Genomic DNA, 17,806 nt, shown 5'->3' with positions numbered 1-17,806 from the left:
CACTTGCGTTCTTGTCTTCCGGCATAGAGTTCCGTTGTCGGGGCTCTATGCCGGAAGAATCCTGATCAGGATTATCCTAATGCATTCTGAATGGAGAGAAATCCGTTCAGGATGCATCAGGATGTCTTCAGTTCCGGAACGGAAAGTTTTTTGGCCGGAGAAAATACCGCAGCATGCTGCGCTTTTTGCTCCGGCCAAAAATCCAGAACACTTGCCGCAAGGCCGGATCCGGAATTAATGCCCATTGAAAGGCATTGATCCGGATCCGGCCTTAAGCTAAACGTCGTTTCGGCGCATTGCCGGAGCCGACATTTAGCTTTTTCAGAGTGGTTACCATGGCTGCCGGGACGCTAAAGTCCTGGCAGCCATGGTAAAGTGTAGCGGGGAGCGGGAGAGCAGCATACTTACCGTCCGTGCGGCTCCCCGGGCGCTCCAGAGTGACGTCAGGGCGCCCCAAGCGCATGGATCATGTGATCACATGGATCACGTCATCCATGCGCATGGGGCGCTCTGACGTCACTCTGGAGCGCCCCGGGAGCCGCACGGACTGTAAGTATACTGCTCCCCCGCTCCCCGCTCCTACTATGGCAACCAGGACTTTAATAGCGTCCTGGGTGCCATAGTAACACTGAAAGCATTTGGAAGACGGTTCCGTCTTCAAATGCTTTCAGTACACTTGCGTTTTTCCGGATCCGGCGTGTAATTCCGGCAAGTGGAGTACACGCCGGATCCGGACAACGCAAGTGTGAAAGAGGCCTTAGAGACAAAACCATTTGACATATCTAATAATTATTTAGCAGGCTTACTCTCCAAATTCAGTGGGATTATTTAATGTTCAGATTAAGGCCGAATGCACACGGCTGTGTTCCGCGGCCGGGAGCGGTCCGTGGTATGCCGGGCTGGATTCCTGTTCAGAGCAGTCATTGGTTGCTATGACGCCGTGCGCTTCATGCCGCCGCTGCACTATAGTAATACACTCGTATGATCTATACGAGTGTATCACTGTACAGCAGCGGCGGCATAAAGCGCACGGCGTCATAGCAACCAATGACTGCTCTGAACAGGAATCCAGCCCGGCATACCACGGACCGCTCTCGGCCGCGGAACACAGCTGTGTGCATTCGGCCTAAGTGGAATTATCACTGTTTTCAGCAGAATGACGCTGAGCTCATTTGCAGGTAAATCTGTGTTATGTAGGACATTAACCTTTACCACAAGTGTTCCCTGGGTAGAGTAGCAGATTGTAAAATGAAAATGACCTTGGATTATAACTGTTTTCTATAGAATGACTGAACACAACGTCAAATCTACAGCATCAAATATGTGCAGGATACAGTACGTTTGAATACACCCTTAGGATAGGGTCACACTGAGCGCATACGCAGCGTATTTGAGGCTGCGAGATATGTGTCAGACAGCGGGAAATACACTGCGTATGTGCTAGGAGCAGACACACAGGGCTTTCCCTCCGCAAGGTTCGGAGGCGGCCCGAGCGCTCCGACGTAACTGTGACGCGCAGGGCCACCTCCAAACCTCACTGCAGACACAGCTGAGAAAAGCCCTGTCTGTCTGCTCCTAGCGCATACACAGCGTATTTTCTGCTGCCCGGCACATTTTTCGCAGCGTCAAAGATGCGTCCTGCGGGCGGTCGGTTTGTTCCTCCTTAACGCATCGGCGCGTCATCTCGCGAGACGCGAGATTTCCTGTGAACGCGCGCACACAGGAGTGCGCGTTCACAGGATCGGGAGGTAAACGAGTGGATCTACAGCCTGCCAGCGGCGATCATTCGCTGGCAGGCTGTAGATGCGATTTTTTTAACCCCTGAAAGGTATATCAGACACTGTTTTGATAACAGCGTCTGATATACCTGCTACCTGGGCCTCTGGTGGTCCCTTTTGCTTGGATCGACCACCAGAGGACACAGGCAGCTCTGTAAGTAGCACCAATCACCACACTACACTACACCCCCCCCCCTGTCACTTATTAACCCCTGATCACCCCATATAGACTCCCTGATCACCCCCCTGTCATTGATCACCCCCCTGTAAGGCTCCATTCAGACATCCGTATGTATTTTGCGGATCTACGGATCCGCAAAACACATACGGACGTCTGAATGGAGCCTTACAGGGGGGTGATCAATGACAGGGGGGTGATCACCCCATATAGACTCCCTGATCACCCCCCTGTCATTGATCACCCCCCTGTAAGGCTCCATTCAGACGTCCGTATGTGTTTTGCGGATCCGCAAAACACATACGAACGTCTGAATGGAGCCTTACAGGGGGGTGATCAATGACGGGGGTGATCACCCCATATAGACTCCCTGATCACCCGCCTGTTATTGATCACCCCCCTGTAAGGCTCCATTCAGACGTCCGTATGTGTTTTGCGGATCCGCAAAACACGGACACCGCGGATCTGCAGAACACGGACACCGGCAATGTGCTTTCCGCATTTTGCGGATCCGCACATTGCCAGAACTATATAGAAAATGCCTTTTCTTGTCCGCAATTGCGGACAAGAATAGGACATGTTCTATAGGCTCTACAAAAAACGCAGTGTTCGCCCGATCAGGCCTGATCTTGTGCGCACACTTGCGTTCAGTCCGCCCCACCGCAGTGACAGAAATGTTTTTTTTTCTGATCACTGCAAAAACACCGTAAAATCGCTGCGGCGCTATAAAGATCACTTTTGAGGGGCATGGCGGGTTCATAGAAGATTTTTTTTTTTTTGGCACAAGTAAGCGACAATTGATTTTTTTGTTTGTTTTTTTGTTTTTTCTTACAAAGTCTCATATTCCACTAACTTGTGACAAAAAATAAAATCTCACATGAACTCGCCATACCCCTCACGGAATCCAAATGCGTAAAATTTTTTAGACATTTATATCCCAGACTTCTTCTCACGCTTTAGGGCCCCTTAAATGCCAGGACCCCACATGTGACCCCATTTTGGAAAGAAGACACCCCAAGGTATTTCGTGAGGGGCATGGCGAGTTCATGTAAAATTGTAATTTTTGTCACAAGTTAGTGGAATATGAGACTTTGTAAGAGAAAAAAAAAAAAATATTCTAGGAACTCGCCATGCCCCTCACGGAATACCTTGGAATACCTATTTCGCCGTGCCGCCGGACCGCCGCTCCGTCCCCATTGACTACAGCATTGGGGGTTGAATAATTTGGAACACAACTGTATAGTGGTATTCAGGTTAAATTGCCGTGTTGGCACTTTGCGATAAATATATGGGTTTTGGGTTACAGTTTGGGCACTTGGTTTCTAAAAGGTTCGCCATCACTGCTCTATGGGCATTCCGTTTGGCTTCATTATAGTCTATGGGCATTCTTGGTGTCATTCACACTTGTCATTTCATAGAAAATAATGATAATCCCACCTAATCTCAATTTAGATCAATGCTACTATGCTTGGGGAGTATGCCTGCTAAAGATTTATTTGATGTGTCATATGGTTCTCGACTCCATGGCCCATCTTTCTTCCCATTATACTCTATGGGCATTCCATTGTGCTATTCACCTATCATTCCATAGAAAACAAGAAAAATCCAAAGTTATTTCAATTGTAAAAGATGCTACTATACACGGGGAAGATCTGTGGTAAAGGATAAATCTGATAATTTGCTTCCCATTATAGTCTATGGGCATTCCGTTTGGCTTCATTATAGTCTATGGGCATTCTCTTCCCCTGTCAAACTCTATGGGCATTCTATTCTGTCATTCCTTTTTGTTATCCCCCCTCTGCAAAATCTGCCACTGCCTCTTACATCAACACAGGCCAACCCTAGTGGCATCCAGCCTCCTACGCTGGCATGCGCCAGATGCCCCTTGAGCCAGCTTGTAATTAAAGAGATTGTCACACAAAAATATTCTACATTTTTTCAAACCAGCACAGTGATCTAAAATAACGTTTGCAATTGCATGTCGTTAAAAATTTGATGTAGCTGTATCGTTATTCAATAAAACGCATCTGTATAGTGCCACCTGCTGTTTGTTCTTTTTCTCGTTTCTCTGTCCACCTTGCTGAGGTGGTTGCACACGCTGAGTTCCATCCTTCAACTTGCTCCGGAGCTGTGAGAGCTGCAGCGGAAAGGACACACCCCTACGAGCTGCCAGCCTGATATCAATCCAAGGGCTCGTTCACACGAACGTGTGAAGCCCGTGCCCATGGACCGCAAATTGCGGTCCGCAATGCACGGGCACCGTCCGTGGGGCAGGCGCACGGGGATCGTAGACCCATTCACTTGAATGGGTCCGCGATCCCTCCGTTCTGCAAAAAGATAGAGGATGTTCTATCTTTTTGCGGTGCAGAGGCACAGAATGGAACCCCAGAAAGCACTCCGTAGTGTTCCGTTCCGGATTTGCGGACCCATTAAAATGAATGGGTCTGCACCCGTGATGCGGAATGCACACGGAACGGTGCCCGTGTATTGCGGATGCGCAAATGCGGTCCGCAATACGGCAACGGGCATCACACGTTCGTGTGAACGAGCCCTAAGAGTAATGAATGGGGAGATCTCTGGATCCATGTGAGGTACGGGGCTGGTTCTAGCTTTGTTAGTGGTTGTCATGTCCTATAGGATGTCTGATTTTCATTTTTCACATCAGTCATGACACTGCCCTTTAACTATTCTGATCTCAGAGATAAGACGACACACAGATTGAACTGAAAAATTTGGTGAATTTATTACAAATGTTTATTACAAATACTAAAAACATAATCATATAATATATGAGAAATGTCCCAAATCACATTTCCAGCAATTGCCCCTTTTATTAAAGGGGAGAACACCTATCCCTGTCTCCTACAGCTCCACTCACATAGGGGACTCTGGAACCTTGTCTCCCTCGATCACTGGGGATCCTATGCAGAGGCGGCTCTTCCATTAGGCCACTTAGGCCGCCGCCTAAGGCCTCGCGCTCCTGGGGGCCTCGCTCTGGCTCCCACCCGACACCGCCGCAAGTACAAATTGTACTTGCGGTGGTGTTCGGTGGGAGCATCCTTAAGTCAAAACATTCGGGGCTTCAGCTCCAGGGCCCCGAATGCTATTCTCCACCCCCCGGTAGTTGTCCACTGATCGCTCACTTCAGAGCGTTGCGCAACCCTCCGTCCTGCAGCGCCTAATCCCGCGAGACCCGCTGCGGGAGGTCACAGGTCTCACAGGATTACACGCAGCAGGACGCGGTTGCGCTCTGAAGTTTCACTTTAACTACTTGCAGACCACCGGATGACTTAAAACGTCCAGCAGGTCCAGATGTATCTCTGCCATGTCCCTGGATGTTCCTGGATGTCCTTGCCAAGTACAAGGTGGGCGGCAAATTACATAATATGAGGCACTAGTGTGTGGGCAAATTTGTGAGGCAGTGTGGGGGGCAAATTACATGATGGGGGTAATGTGGCAAACAAATTACTTAATGGGGGCAGTGTGGCGGGCAAAATACTTAATGGTGGCAGTGTGGCGGGCAAATTACTTAATGGTGGCAGTGTGGGGGGCAAATTACTTAATGGGGCAGTGTGGGGGGCAAATTACTTAATGGGGCAGTGTTGGAGGCAAATTACATGATGGGGGCAGTGTGGCGGGCAAATTACTTAATGGTGGCAGTGTGGCGGGCAAATTACTTAATGGTGGCAGTGTGGCGGGCAAATTACTTAATGGTGGCAGTGTGGCGGGCAAATTACTTAATGGTGGCAGTGTGGCGGCAAATTACTTAATGGTGGCAGTGTGGCGGGCAAATTACATGATGGGGCAGTGTGGGGGGCAAATTACATGATGGGGCAGTGTTGGAGGCAAATTACATGATGGGGGCAGTGTGGCGGACAAATTACTTAATGGTGGCAGTGTGGGGGGCAAATTACATGATGGGGGCAGTGTGGGGGGCAAATTACATGATGGGGGCTGTGTGGGGGGCAAATTACTTAATGGGGCAGTGTTGGAGGCAAATTACATGATGGGGCAGTGTGGTGGACAAATTACTTAATGGTGGCAGTGTGGCGGGCAAAATACTTAATGGTGGCAGTGTGGCGGGCAAATTACTTAATGGTGGCAGTGTGGCGGGCAAATTACATGATGGGGGCAGTGTGGCGGGCAAATTACATGATGGGGGCAGTGTGGGGGGCAAATTACTTAATGGGGCAGTGTTGGAGGCAAATTACATGATGGGGCAGTGTGGCGGGCAAATTACTTAATGGTGGCAGTGTGGCGGGCAAATTACTTAATGGTGGCAGTGTGGCGGGCAAATTACTTAATGGTGGCAGTGTGGCGGGCAAATTACTTAATGGTGGCAGTGTGGGGGGCAAATTACATGATGGGGCAGTGTGGGGGAAAAATTACTAAATGGTGGCAGTGTGGGGGGCAAATTACATGATGGGGGCAGTGTTGGAGGCAAATTACATGATGGGGGCAGTGTTGGAGGCAAATTACATGATGGGGGCAGTGTGGCGGACAAATTACTTAATGGTGGCAGTGTGGGGGGCAAATTACTTAATGGGGCAGTGTTGGAGGCAAATTACTTAATGGGGGCACTGTAGGGGGCAGTGTTACTAATGGGGAGTTCTAGAAGGGAATTACTATTGGTGGGACTATGAGGAGCACTATTACTATGGGGGGCACTATTTCTTCAGGATAGTATTTGGGGGTATTGGGGGGCACATCAAGCAGCAGGATAACACTGTGGGGACTCCAGGTTGGGGCATGATGATAGAAATGTGAGGAAGCTAAGATGTCTGTGTGTCACACTCTGCAGAGATGAGGTACGGCTGAAAGAAGTGTCCGGACCGAATGGAGAAGATGATGAGAAGATCTACATCGGAGGAGACGTCACCTGGAGGCCCTGGATGTGAGAGGTATGTGCTGCTGTATAGAGAGTACAGTGTGTGGGGGGGAGGGTCAATTTAGAGAACTGGGCAAGGGTTAATGCAAAGTGTTAATATGTACTGTGAATATAAGCCCAGTACTGTGTTGTCCCTGTGCATATTAACCCTTTACTGTGATGTCACTGCATATTAAAGGGGTACTCCGGGATAGGAAAATAAATCCCCTATCCAAAGGATAGGAGAGAAGTGTCTGATCGGGGGGGTCTGGCCATTGGGATCCCCCACGATCTCCTGTATGGTACTCCAGATCTCCTTGTGCCCAGAGCGGTGGTCAACACTCCCCTTTCATGTATCTATGGGAGAGCCGCAGATACAGCACTTGTGTATCTCCGAGTCTTCCATAGAGATACATGGAGGGGGAGTGTTGACCACACCACTGCTCCGTGCGGTGGTTGACACAGCTTATTTCTTGAGGACTGAGCAGGGGGTGCCGTACGGGAGATCACGGGCATCCCAACGATCTCCGTGGGGGCCTCATGTTTGAGTTTCGCCTAAGGCCTCACAAAGTCTAGAGCCGCCTCTGATCCTATTGGTTGTACCCCCACTGATCATGAGAATGAAGGTCCCAGAATCTCCTATGTGAGTGTATGACCAATACTCTGGACAGATCATCAGTAAAAAAAAAAATATATATATATCTCAGAAAAGCCCTTTAAGCGGCCACTCAGCTATCCTCAGCGTTGCCTCCCATTGAGATGCATGGGAGGCAGAAAGGATGCCGTCCACGCTAAATTTCCTCTGAGTGAACATCCCCTAAGACAAATGCTACAAAAAATGGGGTGAACTTCAGGATATGGGTCCATTCATACATCCATATGTGTTTTGCGGATCCGCAAAATACGGACACCGGCAATGTGCGTTCCACATTTTGCAGACCGCATATCGCCAGCACTATATTAGAAAATGCCTAATCTTGTCCGCAATAGGACATGACAAGAATAGGACATGTTCTATTTTTTTTCGGGAACGGAATTGCGGACCCAGAAGTGCGGATCCACGTTTCCGGACAGCACATCGTGCGGCCCCATAGCAATGAATGGGTCCGCAATTCTGTTCCGCAAAATGCAGAACAGCATGGCGGACGTGTGAATGGAGCCTATTTTGTAGAAGCCCACAAAAGCTGACACAAAAAAAAATTCTGTGTGAAGGAAGCCATAATCTGATGTGACCGCACAGGGATCTGCAACCTCTGGCACTCCAGCTATGGTCAAACTATGACTTCCAGCATGCTGGGAGTTGTAGTTTCACCACAGCTGACAGAGAATCCCTTTGTCATGCGCAGTCAGGCCCTGTACTAGGCACAACTCATTATCACTGATGCCCAGTGCAACCAATCACAGCACAACTTTCATTTTCCAAAATCACACTAACAAATGAAAGCTGCGCTGCGATTGGTCACTGTTGACAGAGACACTTTGGGCCTCATGTATCAAAACCACATAAGAGTAAAACTGTCCTAGTTGCCCATGGCAACCAATCAGAGCTCAGCTTTCATTTTTTTCAGAGCCCTTTAGGAAATGTGAGCTGTGATTGGTTGCTATGGGTCCCACTAGTCTTTGTCACCATGACAACAAACAGTGGCGGCTGTCAGCAGTTTACTCAGCCTCCTCCATGCCAGCCGAGGCCTGGGCGCCTTCCAGGCCTTGGCTAAGCAGCTGTATCTGTCTGCTCATCTGGGAGGAAAGGCTCTCTATCCTCCGGGCCTTCTGGCGCAGTTTGTGCAGCTGTTTGTTGTAGGTCTCTTTCAGTTCCATGTAGCAGTTGTGTTCGTCGCGGTCGGCGGCGGTCAGCAGCGTCCCACATCCCATAGTACACATCTGGCTCCAGTACTCGCAGCTCTGGCTGTGGTCACCTATGTCTTTCCTCAAGACACGGGCAGGACATCCTTCGTTGGAGCAGGCCACCAATCCAAACGCGCACGTCTCGGCATGCTCCTCGGTCCTTAGCAGAGGGAAGAGGGCCGGGCAGCCATTTTGTTCGTTAGGACACTGATAATAAAAAAAAAACAGATACACGTGTAGGACATCATGAGCCTTCACTAATACTCAGTTGTGAATGAAACAAAATGGCTGCCTTCTTTCAAATATAGGTGTGTTATTGCAGCTCAGCCCTGGCCCCTACACATGAACGACTCTCATTCCTGATCAATGGCCAGTGTAAATGTGCCGCCAACTACCCGACACCTGAGCAAACATTGTTTTACGTGGCACTAAAAATGATCCTTTGTCGGCAGCACATTTCCCCATGAAAACCGTATGAGGAATGGGGATGAATGACCGCATTAACGTTTGCTCGTCCTCATACTTATGGCTCAGGGGGCGAATATCTTCCCACACCTCCATGTACAGTTATGTCACAGGGATGGTGCAGGCACAGCGGGAGCTGGTTATGCACCTAGCTCCGATCCTGGCTGTTTTAACGCCTTTGATACTGGAGTCAATAGCAGCATCTAAGCGGTTTGACAGAGGGAACGCCCCCCCCACACCCAAAAATGGGCAAGTACAGAAGCCTATTACATTCCTCCGTCCCTCAAATCTGTCAGGCGGAGGGTCAGAGCACCCCAATTCATATTAGTAAGTTGGCTGATCTTGCTGAAATCGTCAGACTGACATGTAAGGCGTATGGCGACATAAACGCCACATCTCCTTTACCTTGACTTGCAGGTGGTTGATTTTCCTCTTCAGCTTGTGCATCTGTACATACAGTTTACCCCTCACGTCCGTCCTACAGCACGGGCAGGTCTGCTGTCTGGGAAAGGGAAGGGCAATGAGCTCCAAGCATTAGTCAAATCTTGTCAAGCATTAGGGCTCATGCATGCGAACAAATTTTTTGTCCATGTCCGTTCCGTTTTTTTTGCTGCCCATGTGTGGAACCATTCACTTCAAAAAATGGAAATGCATTCCGTCCTATTATTATCTTCATTATGGGCCGACTGTTCCGTTCCTTAAAATGCGGAACGCAAAACAACAACGGTCGTGTGCAGGAGCCCATAGTCAAATAGTTTTATGTACCTTCATGGAACCCACCAACCACCTTCTGTTGATGGAGCTGATATTTTCTACCTTCATGGAAACCGCCAACATGCTGCTGTTGATGGAGCTGATATATTATATATTTATACCCCATTGGGAGCCGCCAACATGCTGCTGTTGATGGAGCTATTTCCTATATTTATACCTCCAAAAAGCTGCTGTTGACTGGGCTGATATATTGAACAGTTAGCGGTAAATTTATCAAAGTGGTGTAAAGTAGAACTGGCTTAGTTGCCCATAGCAACCAATCAGATTCCTCATTTAATTTTTCACAGCTCCTTTGGAAAATGAAAGGTGGAATCTGATTAGTTTCTATGCGCAACTAAGCCAGTTTGCTAAATCTCCACATTAATTAATATTTTGACTCCCTAATAATATCCAGTGGTAAAAGGTCTGAACAAGTGTTTAAAAAGTTTTATAAACTGGACCCCCCCCCCCCCCTAGGGTGACCCAGACACCTTTGAGATAAGGCCATAGGAGCACTTGTTAAAAAGAGTACTGGGGAGGTTTTGGAGAATCCCCCTCCCCCCTCAAAAATAGAAATGTAAGGGCAGGGTATGGTATAAACTAATAAAAGAGGCCTTACTCACCTGTCCATTCCTCCGACGTTCCAGCACCAGTGTCCCCAACTATCCCCACGTGTGCCCTGCAGCCAATCACTGGCCTCACCCATCAAGTGGGGTAATCAGGGACGTCAACTCCATAGTGCCAGAAACATTGACCCACTAAGAGCGCCGGCACTGGAACGGCAGGGGATAAGACAGATGAGTAAGTATACTTCTTCCTTACCTAATTTCTGTTTGGGTCTTGGAAACCATTTTAATTCTAGAAACTGATGGTGTCTGAACTCATGGAGCCTCAGGCGCAGCAGCTGTTGGTGGATCTGAGATTATGTATATAGTCATAGTGATATCCCGGTGTATAAAGGCGTTTCAGAAGAGCGAGTTCACTGCGTGAAACACACTCCATGTGGGAGAGTGAATTCCCAGAGTGAACGCTGCACCTTTGACCAGACCTTGCGTCATTATGTTTTATAATGCTGTGTGTCCCTGCCCATTCTTCGCTGAAATGATTTTTAATGCTGTGTGTCTCTACCCAACCTCCGCTGTAATGATTTATAATGCTGTGTGTCCCTGCCCGATCACTGCTGTAATGATTTATAATGCTGTGCTTCCCTGTAATGATTTATAATGCTGTGTGTCCCTACCCAACCTCCGCTGTAATGATTTATAATGCTGTGTGTCCCTGCCCATTCTTCGCTGTAATGATTTATAATGCTGTGTGTCCCTGCCCATTCTTCGCTGTAATGATTTTTAATGCTGTGTGTCCCTGCCCAACCTCCGCTGTAATGATTTATAATGCTGTGTCCCTGTCCGACCACTGCTATAATGAATGATCTATAATGCTGTGTGTCCCTGCCCAACCTCCGCTGTAATGATTTATACTGATGGCATTATGTAAGTACACACCATCACATCAACAGTTGATGTCAGGCAGCGACACACAGCATTATAAATCATTACAGCAGTGGTTGGGCAGGGACACACAGCATTATAAAACATAATGACACGAGGTCCAGAGTTCACTACGGGAAGTCACATTCGCACACGATCATGTTGTACACAATGAACACGATGGTCTGAAACTGCTCGTAGGGTTGTCAGATTACACACCTTACATCATACATATCATATACACCAGGGATCAGCCACCTCCGGCGCTCCAGCTGTTCTGAAACTACAACTCCGGGAATGCTCCATTCACTTCTATGGGAATTAGATGAACAGCTAAGCATGTTTGCATGCTGGGAGTTGTAGTTTCACAGCAGCTGTAGTGCCAAACGTTGCCGATCCCTGATATAGACTGTAGTATATTAGCATGCCCCCAGCTGACGGACCCCCCTCCCTGATGATCTACGGATAGAACACGTCATTAGGACCTCACCTCTTCAGCCACTGTAGAATGCATTTTCGGCAAAAGATGTGCCCACAGGAGATCATGATGGGACACCTCAGTACGCCATGACAGATGGAGCAAAGGAGATCATCATCCGGATTTTCCGTGAACATATCTAGATCGTATCCCCCTCCCTGAAAACACATGTCATCTTTACACACAGGCACCAGAGCGGTCGGTCATCAGTGCATTTAGCAACATGGGGATTATTTCCTGATGGGCGCACACACTGGGAAAATACTTGCCTGCAGGACAGGATTTCATCTGTTTGCTACAGGTATTCCAACTATGAACCAGGAGGACCAGGCTGAACAGTGCCTTAGGCCTTTCCTGGAGAGTCAAACTTAAAAGGCATCTGTCAGCAGTTTTGCACCTATGACACTGGCTGACCTGTTACATGTGCACTTGGTAGCTGAAGACATCTGTGTTGCTCCCATGTTCATATGTGTCCGCATTGCTGAGAAAAATGGTTTTAATATATGCAAATAAGTCTCTAGGAGCAACGGGGGCGTTACCATTACACCTAGAGACTCAGCGCTCTCTACAATTGCCACACCCCTTTCTTTGAGAAGGTCAGGCGTTACGTTTTCACTACCTGTCCCAGTCAATCAGATGCCCTGTAAAGGGGGCGATCTCACATTTAAAAAAGGTAGTCACCACTATATGACCTTATACAGCGCTAGGTCTGGCCGAGATCCTGCGCACTGCTCTGACGGCCCGGGGCGTGCACACTACCTGAAGCGATGCCGTGCCCACCATGGGCATCACAGTGCGCACACCCCCGGGCCGGCAGAGCAGTGCGCGGGATCTCGGCCAGACCTAGCGATGACGCAAGGGACTTGGAGGGAGGGCAAAGGAAGAGGCTGGGGAGGAGTAAAGTAAAAAAGGAGGCAGAGCAGCCTGGGCACCTACACAGGGACCGTCGCCCCTGGGCACTCGCGAGTGCGCATTTGCATATGGATTAAACAGCGTTTTTCCTGTTTGTGCAAGTCAAAAGAAACTAACAAAAGGTTCCATGTGACTCATGTGTAGGTGTGTGCTAGAGCCATGTAAGCGGTGTATAAGGTCATAGAGTGGGGACAGACTACCTTTAACTATGGACATATACTAAGTGATAAGTGTGTGATCACGGGGGGGGGGGGGGGGCCTAATGCTTGGACCCCAACCGATCACAAGAATGGGGTCCCCTGTGCGAATGGCAGTGCAGCACTCAGCTAATCCTGGAGCGACAGTGCACATGCCCAATCATTTATGGGGTCCTGGTGGGGTAGGGGCCTCTGTTCTCATGACGGTTGGACCCCCTCAGTCTACTCTGGCTGATGACAGAGCTGCAGGCACATCTCCATTATATATTGCATGTATCCTGTAGGGCAGGTGGCAGCAATCCTCAGCGCTCCAGTTGGTGTGTAACCAACTCCCAGCATCTGCCAATCACTTCTATCAGCAGGACGGCTGAGCACGCTTGGAGTAGTAGTTTTACTACAGCTGGAATACTGGAGGTTGCTGATAGTCCATGACTACTCAAGTACCAAAACCTTAGCGACGATGGATTCCCCACAGCTAGCGGACTACCAAATGGAGCCCTTCATCTGGTGTCAGACCCTCACATTGGTAAGGACCCAGTGCCCATCATACCTACAGCACACCTTCCCCCGCGCCCCCCACATACCATCTCTGTGTACGCTCCAGTGCCTCAGGGAGTCTGTCACCGTGCACTTACCACCGCCGGCCCTACCGCAGCAGTCCACCATGAAGCTCTTTCTAGATCCATGTCACAGTCATCCCACAGATCATGTGCAGCCGGCGCCGTGGCAGACTGCACACCCCATCACCCCCCCCCCCCCCCCCCCCATTCCACGCTCTTCCAGCCGTCAGCAGCTATTCACGCTGCAGATCAATAGGCAAATAGTTTACACGCAGGGTATTGTCCTCTGTTCTAACACAATGGACGGAGACAGGGCAGTGTAAACCTGCTGGGCTGCAGAGGTAGAAAACGGTGAAAAAAACCCCCCATAAAACACAAAGTTCTGTAAACAAAAAGCAACTTTATTGACCAGTAAATACAGTGGAACATGGCAACCCTACTGCACATCTCAGATCTGTACATTATAGAGGTAATATACCAGTACTGTCCAGATTCCCCTCTGCACAGCTACAGGGAACCAGCCTTGAGGATCAGGACCTGCAAAAGGGAGAGGGACTTTGGGCCTGCGCACACACCATCTGTTTTTGGACCCAGTTTCAGACATTATAGCAGAGGCTTGGCATTGTGCTTCACCCAGCAGCCTTACGTCATATCCCATCCACAAATGTGGGGTGTAGCATGGTTAATACTCCAGATCCAGACTACAACCACCAAAAATATTAAAACTACCTGCCTAATATTGTGTAGGTCCCTCATCCCACCCAACCAGCTCTAACCTATCAAGACTTCACAAGACCTCTGAAGTGTCCTGCGGTATCTGGCAGGATAAGTCATGAGGGTCATCCTCCAGTCAGACCTGTTTTGCCATTACATCCCACAGATGGCAGTCAGGTTGAGATCTGGGGAATTTGGAGACCAGGCATCACCTTAATCTCATGTTCCTCATTTCTGTAGTAAGTCTGGGTCATTATGCCGCTGACCGAGACCACAACTGCTATGAGGGGGAAGAGGTTAACTTTCTGCACAAGTTATAGGTAGGCAGAACATGTTCCATCCACATGGTGCCAGAGATTTTCCAGCAGAACGTTGCCTCTGCTGGCTTATCTTCTTCCCATAGTGACAGCTCTTCTCCACCTAAGCAGCAAGCAACTGTCCACATGACACATGGCTACAGGAAAGTCAGACACCTGTCGCTCTAAAGTTTACAAATTTAGGAACCAACATAAAAACCAACATTACTACATGTGAAATAAGGAAGACTGCAGCGTCTGCACTCGGCTTTGGCCTGACTGACCCAAGCACTTCCAGAAAACACTCCACATTATGTCTACATGCCACCACTAGAGGGAGCACTGCTGCTTACTGCATACACTGAACCCACTAACACCGTAGGTTACTTTTTTGGAATTGACAACACTTGTAGTCACGAGCTGTGGCCCTGCAATTCATCAGGCCACATGAGGGTGTGCACTGAACACTGCGCCTATGTAGCCCCATACACAGCAAGCTGCAATGCACAGTGCGCTCCGACACCTTTGTCAGTCTGCATTTATTTTTTCAGCAATCTGTGCCACCGTAGCTCTTCTGTGGGACTGGACCAGATGAATCAACTTCTGCTCCCCAGACTCATCAATTAGCCTCGGGCACCCATGACCCCGTCACCGGTTCACAGGCTCCCCTTCCTTAGACCCCTTTTGGTAGGTACTAACCACTGCAAACCTGGAACACCTCACAAGACCTGCCGTTTTGGAGATGCTCTGACCCAGTCTAGCCATCACAATCTGGCCCTTATCAAAGTCGCTCAGATCCTTGCGCTTGCCCATTTTTCCCACCCAACTGTTCATTTTCCACCTAAAAATTCCCACCCAATGTTGGTCACTCCAGCCATAGTGTACAGTCGTGGCCAAAAGTTTTGAGAATGACACAAATATTAGTTTTCACAAAGTTTGCTGCTAAACGGCTTTTAGATCTTTAGGATTGTAAGTTCTAGTGGCTCACTCCACTTGTCACCGCGGTAATGGTGCCCTGCTGCAAGCGATTCACCTACTCTCTTAATTTAAACGAATATAAAATAATCAGCAGGCACTCACCATCTGAATTTCACATATATAACACATTTAGATAAAATATTATGGACAATACTACAATATATGAAAAGAATTAATAACCATATAACCAATTACAAATGGAAAAAAAAGTATCAGATGTGATAAAAAAAAATCGAATAAAAAATCGAATAAAAATTAGATGAAGTATCACATAGGATTATTTAGGGATTTTTCAAATATTCGAATGCAGTTTCAAGTGTCCACTAGATGTACTTGTCTATATGTCCTATATGTTGACAATCCAATACAAAGTTCTTTACAGTGTGCACGATTGCAATATGTAATCAACCCAATTTCAATCAGTCTTTTATTGCAAATATCCTTAATTTATGCACTGATGTGTCTGTTATTTTCAATAGGACACTAAGGCTGTGCCGTTAGATCAATGGGTGACTTTCGAATTAATAGTACGATATATCTTGCATAGGATCAAATAGTCAATTATTTGTATAAAATTCGATAGCTCTTACTGTGGAGGCGTCCCTCTCACAGTTCAGCTACTCACCCAGACCCAGAACTTTTGTCTTTTCTTTTCGTATGGCGCTCAGCTGTCGGTGTCCCACGTGGTAGTAGATAAATACGTTTTAAGAAAAAGACAAAAAGTTATCTTGAACGATTCCAGCTTTTTCGGATCTTTACTTCTTAATCCTGCAGGATAATTTAACCAGTAGTTCGGTTCCTTTAGTCCGCCATTTAAGTCAACGGAACCAGGGATTCCCAACCAGTGTCCCAAGCTGGTCCTTGCCAAGCCTTAAACTGCTTATCTTCTGCGATCTGACGAGTGCAGGTACATTCAGCTTAGAATAACCGTTGACTGGCGGACTAAAGGAACCAAACTACTGGTTAAATTATCCTGCAGGATTAAGAAGTAAAGATCCGAAAAAGCTGGAATCGTTCAAGATAACTTTGTCTTTTTCTTAAAACGTATTTATCTACTACCACGTGGGACGCCGACAGCTGAGCGCCATACGAAAAGAAGAGACAAAAGTTCTGGGTCTGGGTGAGTAGCTGAACTGTGAGAGGGACGCCTCCACGGTAAGCGCTATCGAATTTTATACAAATAATTGACTATTTGATCCTATGCAAGATATATCGTACTATTAATTCGAAAGTCACCCATTGATCTAACGGCACAGCCTTAGTGTCCTATTGAAAATAACAGACACATCAGTGCATAAATTAAGGATATTTGCGATAAAAGACTGATTGAAATTGGGTCGATTACATATTGCAATCGTGCACACTCTGTAAAGAACTTTGTATTGGATTGTCAACAAGGACATATAGACAAGTACATCTAGTGGACACTTGAAACTGCATTCGAATATTATTTGAAAAATCCCATCAAAATAATCCTGTGATACTTCATCTGATTTTTTTTTTTTTTTTTTTTATCACATCTGATACTTTTATCCATTTGTAATTGGTTATATGGTTATTAATTCTTTTCATATATTCTAGTATTGTCCATAATATTTTAATTAAATGTGTTATATATGTGAAATTCAGATGGGGAGTGCCTGCTGATTATTTTATATATGCTTTTAGATCTTTGTTTCAGTTGTTTCTGTGATGTAGTGAAATATAATTACACGCACTTCATACGTTTCAAAGGCTTTTATCGACAATTACATGACATTTATGCAAAGAGTCAGTATTTGCAGTGTTGGCCCTTCTTTTTCAGGACCTCTGCAATCCGACTGGGCATGCTCTCAATCAACTTCTGGGCCAATTCCTGACTGATAGCAACCCATTCTTTCATAATCACTTCTTGGAGTTTGTCAGAATTAGTGGGTTTTTGTTTGTCCACCCGCCTCTTGAGGATTGAGCACAAGTTCTCAATGGGATTAAGATCTGGGGAGTTTCCAGGCCATGGACCCAAAATGTCAACGTTTTGGTCCCCGAGCCACTTAGTTATCACTTTTGCCTTATGGCACGGTGCTCCATCGTGCTGGAAAATGCATTGTTCTTCACCAAACTGTTGTTGGATTGTTGGAAGAAGTTGCTGTTGGAGGGTGTTTTGGTGCCATTCTTTATTCATTGCTGTGTTTTTGGGCAAAATTGTGAGTGAGCCCACTCCCTTGGATGAGAAGCAACCCCACACATGAATGGTCTCAGGATGCTTTACTGTTGGCATGACACAGGACTGATGGTAGCGCTTGTAAGGAAATTGGACCC

General features: G+C 47.5%; 1 protein-coding gene across 1 annotated transcript; it reads right to left on the bottom strand.

Moving 5' to 3' along the window:
- Positions 1-8,149: 8,149 nt before the first annotated feature.
- RNF151 (ring finger protein 151) lies at positions 8,150-15,343 on the bottom strand. Its single transcript, XM_040441418.1, has 4 exons — positions 15,254-15,343; positions 11,864-12,009; positions 9,539-9,635; positions 8,150-8,875 (listed from the first exon to the last, which is right to left on the bottom strand). Exons 1-4 carry the CDS (start codon positions 15,341-15,343, stop codon positions 8,483-8,485), a joined length of 726 nt encoding a protein of 241 aa, XP_040297352.1. The 3' UTR covers positions 8,150-8,482.
- Positions 15,344-17,806: the final 2,463 nt, after the last annotated feature.

The sequence above is a fragment of the Bufo bufo genome, chromosome 7 (assembly GCF_905171765.1).
Source record: "Bufo bufo chromosome 7, aBufBuf1.1, whole genome shotgun sequence".
Classification (NCBI taxonomy): Eukaryota; Metazoa; Chordata; class Amphibia; order Anura; family Bufonidae; genus Bufo; species Bufo bufo.
The sequence above is the reverse complement of the archived record's forward strand: the minus strand, read 5'-3'. Positions and strand labels throughout refer to the sequence as shown.

Excerpts from the sequence above, each read along its gene's own strand:
- RNF151 (XM_040441418.1), bottom strand. The coding sequence starts at position 15,343 with ATGGGCAAGCGCAAGGATCTGAGCGACTTTGATAAGGGCCAGATTGTG. Across the intron at positions 12,010-15,253 it reads TCTCCAAAACGGCAGGTCTT|GGAGGGGGATACGATCTAGA; the intron begins GTGAGGTGTTCC and ends ATGTGTTTTCAG. Across the intron at positions 9,636-11,863 it reads ATTCTACAGTGGCTGAAGAG|ACAGCAGACCTGCCCGTGCT; the intron begins GTGAGGTCCTAA and ends TCCCTTTCCCAG.